The 12,209-nt window shown below is 45.0% G+C and overlaps 2 protein-coding genes across 9 annotated transcripts in view; both read right to left on the bottom strand.

Annotated features, from left to right (window-relative positions):
• Positions 1–640, bottom strand: part of Ttll4 (tubulin tyrosine ligase like 4) — a 38,701-nt gene extending 38,061 nt beyond the window's left edge. For 2 of the 3 annotated variants that reach the window (XM_023723097.1, XM_023723098.1), the window contains exon 1: positions 572–640. The gene's annotated coding sequence lies outside the window, so the exon portion shown is untranslated. The remainder of the gene's footprint in view (positions 1–571) is intronic. The other variant, XM_023723099.1, reaches the window with a different exon arrangement.
• A 7,270-nt stretch (positions 641–7,910) lies between these two features.
• Stk36 (serine/threonine kinase 36) overlaps positions 7,911–12,209 on the bottom strand; it is a 32,052-nt gene continuing 27,753 nt past the window's right edge. For 5 of the 6 annotated variants that reach the window (XM_023723088.1, XM_023723085.1, XM_023723086.1 and 2 more), the window contains 5 exons: positions 11,900–12,074; positions 11,503–11,650; positions 11,117–11,264; positions 9,853–10,599; positions 7,911–8,550 (listed from right to left, as the gene is read on the bottom strand). In XM_023723088.1, coding sequence (XP_023578856.1) covers positions 8,407–8,550; positions 9,853–10,599; positions 11,117–11,264; positions 11,503–11,650; positions 11,900–12,074 — 1,362 coding nt within the window. In that variant the 3' untranslated portion in view covers positions 7,911–8,406. The remainder of the gene's footprint in view (positions 8,551–9,852; positions 10,600–11,116; positions 11,265–11,502; positions 11,651–11,899; positions 12,075–12,209) is intronic. The other variant, XM_023723089.1, reaches the window with a different exon arrangement.

Raw genomic sequence — 12,209 nt, forward strand, 5'->3', positions numbered from 1 at the left:
AGAGAGAGAGAGAGAGAGAGAGAGAGAGAGATTAAAACATTTCCTAGCCCAGAAAGTGAATGTGAAAACCAGAGAGAAAGGTATTTTTCCATGCAAGTCTAGTTTACTCACCTCTCCTCGCTTCTTTCACAGCACAACTATTGACAAACACTCACTGGATTAAATCTCTCCTACACTATTAGCTCCGGGAAAATATACCTGTCTCGTTTATCTCTATTTCCCAGACCCCCGGTACCTGCCCCAGTAGGATGATTCATTAAATACTGTCAATGTTTATTAAAAATTGTTTAGAAGTGATTAAGTGAAAAAAAAAAAAAAGATTAAGTGGAGGAATGGATAAAGAGGTTAAATTCCACAGGCTCTCAGATCCAGCTAGACTCTGGAGTTTAGCAAAGTGTTTCTCTATACATTCTCTGAGTGAGGAAGCACTAAAAAGTACACAAGCTAAATTCGGCCCTGAAGCCGAATAGTTTGGGTTCTCAACCAGACGAGAGGAATTTAAAGCGCGGTACGGCGGGAAAGAGGTAACCGGGCCACGACCAAGGGGCCGCTGCCAGCCTCCGGCACTCACCACCAGCGAGGCCAACTAAGTTCCCTCACTGGGCGTAACAGCGGCGACCCAGGGCTCGGAGGAGGCCAGGTAGGAGGCCGCGGCCCCGGGCCTCCGGCTGGCTGAAGGTGCCGAGCCGGAAGCGGGCGGGGGCAGGAACAGCCAGAGGGCTGGGGACCCGCGCGAAGGTGCCGGGCACAGGGAGGGCGGGAGCGCCCGGCCAGCGGACTGTCCGCGGTCGGCCCCGGCGCCGCATCACACTCACCTAGGGCACCTGGCTCCGCGCTGCTTCCTCGCTCGGCCTCCTGGGCAAGCAGGAGACCTTAGATGCTCCTAGCAACTACGCACTGCCACGCGACCCGCTCTCGCAGCCGCCGCTACCGCCAGCCACGCACAGCGCGCGCCCCCAGCGGACAGACTGAGGGCCTGAAGGGGCGGGCAGGAGTCCAGCGCGCGGAATCTCGGGTTTACCGGGTCGAGGCGGGCAGGGCAGGCAGCAGTGTCGCACACGCGCAGTCCCTTCAGTTTGACGGAGACTGGTGAGCGGAATTCTGGGAGATGTAGTCCCAAGATTGAATCCAGATCTGGAAATTTAAAATTCTTTTCTACCCTGAATCCACATAAACTCTGTGGGACTCTTTCTTAGGCCATGCCTCACTTCACGTCTTTAAAATCAAGAGTGTCCATTGAAAGCCTTTAAGTTTGATCCCAGTAAAAGAGAAATCATCTAATCCACTCTGATTCCCTCAAACCCTAAACCCCTCTCACAGCAGAACAAAACAACCAGCTGCTTAATAGGCTTCAAGTGTGAACTCTAGCAACATAAATCTGCTAAACCCATCTTAACCAAATGATTGGAAGTAATTTCATCAAAATGGCTACAACTAAAAGGTCAGTTTTTGGGCCGGGGGTGATGGCTCAGTAGAATAAGTGCTTGCCTGGCAAGCACAAGGGTCCAGTTCCCGCCAAAAACAAAAAGATGTTATTTTGAGGGCCTGCCCATTAGCTCACTTGTTTAAGTGACTGCTTAAAGCAATCAGAATGCTATGGTTTGATCCCCAGATCCTCAAACCTTACCAGACCAGCCCTGAAGGCATCCTGAGCCAGCCAAAAAATAAAAATAAAAAGTCAGTTTTATTTTGGTTTAAGTTTCAGTCCATAGTCTGCTGGTTCCAAAGCAAGAGGCCTGGTGGAGAAATAGCTGCTCGCCTCATGGCAGCCAGGAAGCAGAGAAGGTAGGAAAGAGTTGGAGAAGATAAACCTTTCCAGGCCAACCCTAAGGACCATCTCCTCCCGTTAGACTCCACCTTGTAATAGCAAGCAAGTTATAATATCCCATAATCTAATCACCTTCCAAACATGAGGCTTTGAGGACTATTTTATTTTTTTATGTATTTAGTACAGGGTCTACAGTCTCAATCTTGTCTCAGTGCGCCCTGGGAGCAGGGCCGGCATGGCACACCAGAGATCAAACCCCTGCCACTGCGCTCTGCCTACGCAAACACTTTAGTCCAATGAGCTATCTGACTGGCCAACAGACTATTTCAGATCTAAACCATAACACACATCACCACTTAGTGTTTCTGGAGGAAAAAAATCAGTAACCTGAACCAAACTCAAAGACACATCAGATAGACCCAGTTTGGCCTATTCTTTCCAAAACTGCCAACCAATGTCACTGTGTTAATTTATTGCTGGACAAAACAATAATACCCACAAGTTAAACAAAGAAAGGTTTATTTGTGCTCATAGTTTGTAGAGGTTTCAGTTCAGAGTTGCCTCGCTCCAGGGCAGGGTGGTATGGCAGAGAGGCATAGCAAAGGAGAAACAGTCCTATGCCAGGGCGGGCAGGAAGCAGCAACAGCAAAGTTCCCTTCCCCTTTTATCCCATCAAGGATACAAGGGTTCTTGCTGTCCACACCTAGGATGGGCCTTCCCATTATGTGTACCCAGAACCATGCTAAATCAATCAATGAACTGATGAAGTACCACACACCCTTAATCCCAGTATCACCCGTGTGTGATCCAGGCTTCTAAAAGCCCCTCGAAGAGCACTCAGGGGGGGAACATATCTAGATGTGAGCCAAGACAGTCATAAAAGAAAAAAAAAAGCTAAAGAAGGGTTTAGAGTACAAACTATAGTAATATAAAAAGAGACATGACAACCAAAGGCAATGTATGTTCTTGGGATCATTCCTAGAGAAGAAAAATTTGTATAATGAACGGTTATTTAAGGGTTGGGGTGTGGTTCAGTGATAGAAGGATTGCCTAATATGCAAAAGGCCCTGGGATTAATCCTCGATGCTTAAAAAAATATTTAAAACAATTGGCAATATTTGAATATGGGTGCAATATGTTAATGTCACATTTCCCAATAATATTAATTATGCTGTTTACATAAGGTACTATCTTAGAAGCTTACAATTATGTAGTTAAAGAGAAAAGTTTACAATATTTAAAACTAACTCTCAAAATATGTAGATGGAAAAATATGGTAAAACTAAATTCAGTAGATAAGTCAGCTTTCCTTTGCCAGAACGAAATACTCAACACCTGCAACTTGAAGAAGTTTACTTTGGCTTACAATTTTGGAAGTTCCATTCCACTGTCAGATGGCTCCAAGGCAGTGACATGGCAGAAGGGCATGGCGGCTCAAAGCTGTTCATTTCACGGCAATCAGGAAGCAAAATCACAGGGCAAGAACACCACAGAGGAAGGGAACAGGGACCAGATCCAGTTCCCAAACTCAAACCCCCATGACTACCCAGACATACCCAAAAGTGTGTTTTATTAATCTCTCAAGCTAATCAATTTGACAATCAAGACAACAGATCATATGTGGCAAAATGTTAACAATTAGTGAACTTGGGCAAAGGGCTTTTGGGAGTTCTTTGCACTATTCTTACAACTTTAAATTTTAAATGGTTTTTAAGTAACATTTTTAAAATCATAGCAATGGTAGTGTGTGTGTGTGTGTGTGTGTGTGTGTGTGTGTGTCCTAGGGATTAAACTCAGGGCCTGCACACAGAGCTACATGCTCAGACCTTTTTAAACTTTTTTGAGACAGGATCTCACTAAGTCACTATATTGCCCAGGCGGGGCTTGAACTTGTAATTATCCTGGTTCATTTCCCAGACTGCAGGCATCACAGGCATGTGCCACCACACCTGGCTCAGCAATGACAAATTTTTAAAAAGGAAAATACAAAGCAAGCCAATGTGGAAATGTTGATGACACGTGAGATCAGGATTTAGGAGTGTATTGTGCCACTCTCTATAGTTTTATATATGTGGACATTTTAAGCTTTCTCTTACCTTAAAAAGTTAAAGGACATACATATACATGTGCACAAAACTAAACACAAGTGCAAATCCTCAAACTCTCCAGACATTCTCTATGTAACAGGCACTACTCAGCTCACTTACTCCAAACCCTCTTGGCACTTTGCCAGCACATTTTTTAATAAGTGCTAAATGTATATAGTCCTAATGATATAGTCCTAATCCTTTGGATTGTATGTTCTCAGACATGTTGAATGTGTTTTCTTATTATACTTATAAAATGGTCAATTATTGCAATGGCCATATTGCTATGCAATAGCCTAAAAAATCTGGTCTTTAACTGCTCTACATCGAATTGTTTTATATACCAGATAACCATGCCACTTCCAGCTAGTATGTAATGAGTTATTTGAAAAAAATATAATTATTGTATAAAATGATCTCCACTAGTTTGCCTGTTAGAGGAAGAATTACAGATTTCAAACTACTGTTTGCTTAAATCCAGAGATCTTAGTAAAGTAAAAAAAAGTGTGGTTAAGTACCTGTGTTTTGATCAGAAAATAAGACAATAGATCTAAACGAGGAATATTTAAAAGAAAAAGTGCTTCTAATCATCTATCTAGACTCAGCGATCAATATTTAAGATTCAACAATCAATATATTTCCATATTTAAAGAAAATATGAAGGATATTACAACTAAATGTAATACCCCAATATACCATCAGTCAAGTCCAATGTGAGAAATTCTACTGGTCAAATCATTGTTTCAATAAAATGGTACCAGGGTGGGGGAGATAGCTCAGTGGTATAAGTGCCTGGCTGGCAAGGCCAAGGTCCTGAGTTTGGTCCTGGCACCAAAAAATAAATAAATAAATAAAAATAAAAATAAAATGGTACCAAAATATGCTGAAAGACATATGCATCAAGAATGGTTTTATTTATAGTAAGTCTTATGAACAAGCCAGCCAAACTCAATGAGTGAGCCTTGTTTAGATTGTCATTTGAAGAGATGGTAAGTCAGAGAATACTGGAGTCCAATGAAATGTCTAATACTAAGTGATTACTATTAATCTTGACTATCGAGTATAGTACAGTCCTGTGTTTTTGTCCTAAAAAAAGTCCTGATCTGCCAAAGATCCAAGTATTTAAGGGTAATGTTATGTTGCCAAGGATTTTCTAAAAATTCCAGAGTTAAGAAAAAATAAAATAGTATCTGTTCAAATGGTTATGAAGTCTAATTTTGTTTGAAGATTTCTAGCTAAAAGATCTTATATGTTCATAATTGAACTCGATTCTTCCTATCCATTACCACTCTGCTGGTGGCATTCTTTATTTCAGTTAAAGGCAATTTCATCATTCCAGATGGCCAAAAACCTTGGTCATCCTTATCTGCTTTCCTTTGGTCACATACTCTCATTCAACAAGCCAAGAAATCCAATTTTCTCTGTTTAAACTATATTCAATAGTCAGGCATGGTAGCACATGCCTATAACCCCAGCATTCTGAGGAGTTGAGGCAGAAGGATCCCAAATTCAAGCCCAGCATGGGCAGTTTAGAAACTTAGCAAGACACTGTCTTTAAATCATTTTTTAAGTGATGAGGTAGAAGCTCAGTGCACAGGCTATGGGGTTCAATCCCTAGTACTGAAAAAAGATCCAAATCCAGCTACTACTTTTTACCACTCTGTTGATGCCATCCCAGTCCAAGACACCATTCTTACCTAGATTTTTACAGTCCCCTCCTCCCTGCTTGTCTAGCTTCCCACTTTCCCAATGATCAATTTGAAACACCAAAGACTAAACCTTTTGGAATGTAAGACACATCCTACCACTCCTCTGCAAAATCCCCTGTGAATCCCACTACATTTTGAGGAAAACCATGTCTTCACCAAGGTCTACAAAGGCTGTTAAGTCTGGTCCCACCATTACCTCCTGTCTTCATTTCCTACTCTTATCCCCCTATGCTCCATCCAAACTGGCTCTCTCATTACTCCCCAGGTATGGCAGACCAGCCCTGGCCTTTGATGGGATCCTCTCTGCATAGGTATTTCTGTCAGAAAGCTGCATTGCTCGCTTTTTACCTTCAAATGTTTGCTCTGATTCACCTTCTACTGAGATCCACCCTGACCACCCAACCCAGCACTCAAGTCCTTTTCCCTGCTTTTATCTTCCTCCAGAGCTTTTATTACCATCTATATGGCACATCTGACTTTTTAAGACAGAGTCTCACAATGTTGCCCAGGCTGATCTCAAACTCTGTGCTGCAGCGATCCTTCTGCTTCTAGAGTACTGAGACTATCAGCATGCATCACCATGTCCACCTTTAATTCATTTATTTTAGTAAATTCTCTATCTCCCCAGCCAAAACGTAAACTCAAGGATATACTGGTAGTATTTATCTCCAGCAGCTCAAACAGAATCTGGCACATAGAAAATGAAAGCAGTCCTTAGCAAAATGTCATTTTTGTTAAAGTGTAAACACAGTAGGTAATGAAAACAAGGGTATTATGGTTTGTATCTAGATATGTATCCCCCTCCCCCGGCTCATGAGCCAATAGGTGGGGCTTTTTGAAGCTGGCTGGTCCTATGGTAATGAGGTAATGATGAGATTAAGGGTATATCATACTCAGTCAACTGAAGGCTGGTGAGATTGCTCAGCACAGTCAGCACCTGCTTAGGTAAGCACAGAGGCTGGGGTTTGATCCCTGGCACCACAGACCTTGCCAGCCCCGCCCCCAGGAGTGCTGAGCTGGCCACCAAGACTGGGTGTCATGGCGCACACCTGTAATCCCAGCACTGGGGAGGCTGAAAACAGGAGGATCACTACGAATCTGATCTCTATAGGGAGACCCAGTACCAAATACATTAAAAAAAAAAAAAAAAAAACACCTTAAATTTAAAAAATAAAATAACTTAGTCCACTGAATGGAATTAGCACAGTTAGGGGTGGCACCTCCCAATACTGGTAGCCTGGATAAAAGGAAAGGCAGGCTGCTGGTTGCAGCTTGCTGGCTTCTACCAGCCATGCCATGGACTGTTTCTCCGCATGCTGTCCCTATGTTATGTTGTCCTGCCTGAAAGCCAGCCAACTATGTACTGAAACTTCTACAAACTGTGAACTGAAATAAACCCTCCTTTAACTGTGGGTGTCCAGTATTTTGTCTTAGCAACAAGAAAAGACAAAGGGCTACATGAAATTGCTTATAAAACTAATGGCATCTTATTTATCTTCTTTCCCTTTTTCTTTTTTTTTCTGAGGTAGCATCTTGGTATGTAATTCAGGCTGGCTTTGAATTTACAGGGCTCCTCCTTTCTCAGGCTCCCAAGTGCTGGGATTAGAGGCATGCACCATCATGCCCAGCCTTATTTTAAAAAAGAAAAAAAATCAAGAGTTTAAGGAAAGTATAGATGGAGAAATCAGGGCCCTGCAATTGGTCCTAAGCCACCCAGTAAATCAAAGTAGTAGTGTGTGCCTAGTTAGATTACAATTCTAACATGTCTGCTGAATACCCCTTTCTGATAAGCTACACAATCTCCATAAATAGCTGCCCTTCTAAAGCATCCAAGATTCCTTATACAGTACACTACAACTCCACTAATTATTAAAAATAGTCTAACGGGCCTGGCCTAGCTCAGTCCTTTAAGTGGCTGCTTCCACAAGGCTGTCAGCCTCAGGTTGCTGGAGTTGGAACCTCACAACTCTCCCGCTGGCCAAAAGTGCCCTGAAGGCATTCGAGGAACAAAAAAAAAAAAAAAAAAAAAAAAAAAAAAAGTCTAGACCTCAAAGAAACCCAATTAACTTCTGTCCAACCCTACACTTTTCTAGTTCAGTCCCACTTGCTTTGGCTTCAATGTAGGTGACCACATTTGGCTAGAAGGAGGAGGATGGAAGAAGTTGGAAGCAAGATACAAGTGAGGCCCCAAAACAGGATCCTGCGTGAACAGGACCCCCAGGCCTTCCAGGCCCCTAGAGAAGGTAAAAGTGGAGCTGAGCCTCCCAACCCCTTACCCTGGGAGTTCCAAGTAGGAAGAGGAACAATTTTATTATTATTATTTTTAAAAAGTTTACAAACAGAATTACAAAAAAAAAAAAGATATATCCCTGCCCCTGAAAGAAATGTGGGCTAAGGGATCCCCTCAACAATAGGGGCTGATGACATTTATCCTCAGAGCCTTCAGCTGAGAGAGAAGCCAATGCACCTAAAGCAAAAATTGCCAGAGGATTGTAGCAGCTCCAAAAAGGGAGAGATCTGTGAGGTGGCAATGTTTCCCTCAGGTCCTGGGGCATGTTCTTGGGGTTAAAGGCACATTACTAGAAAAAAGACCCCTGTACATAGAGAAGAAAGGAATCTTCTCTGGCACCAACAGTAATAAAATTTACTGATTGTAATGATCCTGAATCTTGGAAAAGGAAGGAGCTTTATATATAATCTCTTCTAGTTTCTCATTCCCAGCTTGTCACTATTTTTCAGTCTCTCTCACCCTCAGGTGAGCTGGTGGCTTGAGGAGGCACATAATAAAGACTTGGCAATAGCAGGCAATGAAGGCTGGAAGCTGGACCCCAGGAACCTGGGATCATGTGCTGTGAGCTGGTTTTAGCAGACGGATGAGCTTCCTGCAGTGTCTGGCAGAGGCAGGCTTGGAACTGCTCTGTGTCAGTAACTGATTCCCCACAGCAAGCAAGGCCAATTTCTCACTGGCACCCAGAGACACCAGCACCTTTGGAACAGAAAAGATGACAAACAGATCATGAGGCTCAGAAATAGTGGTGTAAAGGTACTCTTTAGATCACCAATGCCAGTTTAGAAAAGAAAGAAAAAGAGATGGGTTGGAGGACTCAGAAGGGACTGAGGAATCTGGGTATGGCGTGCCTGTAATCCCAACGTTTAGGACAGGGATCCTAAATGAGGCAGGAGGATCACCACAAATTCAAGGCTAGCCTGGGCTACATAGAAAGATCCTGTCTCAGAAAAATAAAGTAGACTGACTGGGAGAAGAGCCACCTTGGAGGCAGGAATCATGAGGACCAGAAGTTTACTTCCAGTATCTTTGGTTGCAGACCATAAAACTGAGGCATCAAGGGACCCATCCACTTGTCCCTAGGAAGATGTAATGAATGCTGCAATGACTAACAGTGAGCCAAAAAGTTTGAATTTCTAGCCGTGGGCCTAGTGGGTCCCAACCTGACCTTTCATCTTCATGCAAGAATCCTTTGTAGGGCCAGTGAGATAGCTCAGCAGTCTAAAGTGCCTGCTTAGGCAAGCTCAGGCAGACACAGGAGACCGCAGTTTGACACCCAGCACTACATGCTGTACCAGTCCTGCCCTTAGGGCAGGATGAGCCAGCCAAAAACCAAAATCCAATGCATTATTTTTCCATGTGGATTGCTAGAAACTCCTGCCATATCACTACCATCCTGCCAAATTTCTGCAGAAACTACCCAATGTTACCACACTGAACCATTGTGATGCGTTATCACAGGCAGATGTGTGATTTCCACTGGGCTCTCCATGCACTGAAAACTGAACAGAAAAGGCAGAATAAAACAGAGGATAAGAGTTTGGTCTCTGGACCCAGATTCCTGAGATTTGCTGCATTTGTAACTTGAGCAAGTCACTAAATTTTTTGTGCCTTGGATCCCTCACATGCAAAATGAGGGTAATGACAGCTTAAATTGAATAATAAAGTTAGAGTGCTTAGTGTGATACCAAAAAGAGAGTTGGCACCTTCTTGGTCTCAACACCTTGTCTTCCTCCTCTCCCTCCTGCCCAGTCTCTGGAAAACAGAAGCTGTGTTCTCTGAGATCTCAGGCATGTCCTAGCTCAAGCAGCCCTTTTCCAGCTCCTTTCCCTTCTCTAGGGTAAAGATGATAAATGGAAAACTCCTTGTGCCTGAGTGCCCTACACCCAGAGAGAAAGAATACTTGGATTTCTAGATGTCCCACCTCCTTACAAACTATCTCAGAGAAATGTGGTAAAGTATAGGACGCTGATCAGAGTTCACATGTCCTTTGTGCCGCACCTGATGGATGCAGGGCTCCTTCTGGAGGCTCCGGAGGGCAATGAGGGCAGCTTCCTTGACATTTGGCTGAGGGTCTCCACATGCCATCTCAAGGAGCCTCTGGGGTACTTGGCACTGGAGCAGCTCCTCCTCCAACCCCTCAAGCCCCAAGTTGCCCAGAGCTGATGCAGCATTTCGCCGAATACCAGCCTGAGCATCTCCAAGGAGCTGGGTCATATTGGGCACTGCCGCTGCCAGGGCAGGACCCAGGGGACCTGCTTGGTAGGCTGCATTGCCCACAGCAAAGCTAGCACTGTGCCGTACAGCAGGGTCCTTGTCTCCAAGGCCTAGAAGCAGAAGTTTCAGCAATCCAGTCTGGCTCTGCAGTGCCCCACGAAGGGCCATGCTGTGTTGGAGCAAGTGTCCCAGGAGCCCATAAGTACGGGCCCGCACAGAGTTCTCTGAGTGGCCTAGGAGGATGCGCAGAGGTCTATAGGATTCATCAGAGCCAGCCAAGAGTTCTTGGATGAAGAACAAGTGGCTGGGAGACAGGACTCGGGCTGTGTGGGCCAGCAGGGCAAGGAGGTCAGAGGTCAGCAGTGGTTGGTCACTCAGGAGGGCAACTGAGAGGAATGATATGATGGTTTTAGGGGAGGCAGCCACTGTGCTCACAAACTGGTTGAGAGAGATGGGATCCATAAGGGCCAGGCGTGTGAGGAGGCTTATGGGCAGCTCAACTTGTGACAGCGGAAGATGATGGCAGCAGACCTGGGGGAATGGAGTAGGGGATGCAGGTAAAAAGGATTTAGGAAAAAGGGACAGTTCACCACTTCTACAAAGGAGAAGCCCAAAATATGGAGAGACAAAAGCCAAGCTCAGGAGAGCTGGAAGTCCTATCTCAAAGCACAATACATAAAACATGTGACACCCAGGACAGCAGCCTCCCAAGTTCACTCCTTGCAAGGGCTCATCTCTCCCTCCAAAGACTCCTGGCTTAATACCAAGTACTAAGGAAGTGGCTGAGCTGAGCTTCTATTGTTGGGACTTGGATGTTCTCCCCACTGAACTCCAACAGAACCAGGTAGGAGACTGATAGAGAGAAAGAAAATAGCCCAGCTCCAAATACATGTTTTATTCAGGCCTGTGTGCTTTCTCCTCTCCAACTCTTACAGCAAGCCAGATGTTCCACTCTTACAGGGACCTAAGAGAGCCCTGGAACTTTGAGGGCTAAATTAGAGGACAAGAGGCTTGGCCATCTGCCCCTCCCACCTCCATGCTCATGTACCTGCAGCAGGAGGGCTGCAACTTCCGCATCTCTGAGGTCAGCCAAGATTCCTACAAGGCGGTCGGCATCCACATCCAGGGAGAAGGGGAAGCAGAAAAGCTGACAGACAGAGAGTGCCACGACCGGGAGAAACTCAGATCCATGAGGCCTAAGAAAGGGGATGGAGAAGTACAGACTCAGTCTTGTTCACCTACCCTTTCTGAGGGTTCCCTTCCTTTAAGATTTCCTTCCCTAGAATTCTTTCCTCCCCACTCTCTACAACTCATCAAGCCTCCAGGCTAATCTTTATCTTATTCCCTGGGTTCATAACTCAAGCTCTCAGCTACTTCTTTCCTGCCATCCTGTCCCCACTGACACAGACTCTTCTTCCTTCAGCTCACACTCACGCCTGGCTCAGGTGATACAGGAACCTGGAGGAAAGCAGGTACTTCAAGGTGGACATGAGGATACTTCCATGCTGGGACAGGTGGCTCAGGCATAACTGGGGCTCTTGGGTGAAGGTGGCCATGGCCAGGCTCAGCAGGGTTGCCATGCCTAAAATCACCAAGAAAGACCAAGTAAAACAGGCAAGAAGTCCAGATGCCCCTGCTTCTCTGTGGCTCCCACTGCTACCACCTATTCACCTACCCATTTCCCATCCTTGAACAGCTCCTTTGTAGATTCTGCCATCTTCTTCAGGCAGTACCAACAGATGTGTCTCAGTAGGTTAACCCAATTTGAGGCTGCCTCCTTTTGAGTCAATGTACTAGCCCCCAAAATGAGGCTATGCTAGTAGAAAGATACCTTGGGGTGAGATCAGTGTCCAGTCTGGTTTTGGGCTGGGTGGACTGGCCAGTGACAGGTCCTCTTCCTGTGCAGACACCTTGTCAGGTGGCTTCAAGGCCATGGAGAAGCGGCGCCACAAGATGGTCCACATTTCTGAGCTAGCCACATCCCTGATCAGGCCCGCCTTCCCTGGCTGAAAACAAAAGTGAATGGGTAGGTAGGAAGGCAGAAGTTGGGAATCCAAATACCTAAATGCCTGTTTCTTTCTCTCTCTCTCTCTCTCTCTCTCTCTCTCTCTCTCTCTCTCTCTCTCTCTCTCTTTCTTTTT

The sequence above is a fragment of the Octodon degus genome, unplaced genomic scaffold (assembly GCF_000260255.1).
Source record: "Octodon degus isolate 3935 unplaced genomic scaffold, OctDeg1.0 scaffold00096, whole genome shotgun sequence".
Classification (NCBI taxonomy): Eukaryota; Metazoa; Chordata; class Mammalia; order Rodentia; family Octodontidae; genus Octodon; species Octodon degus.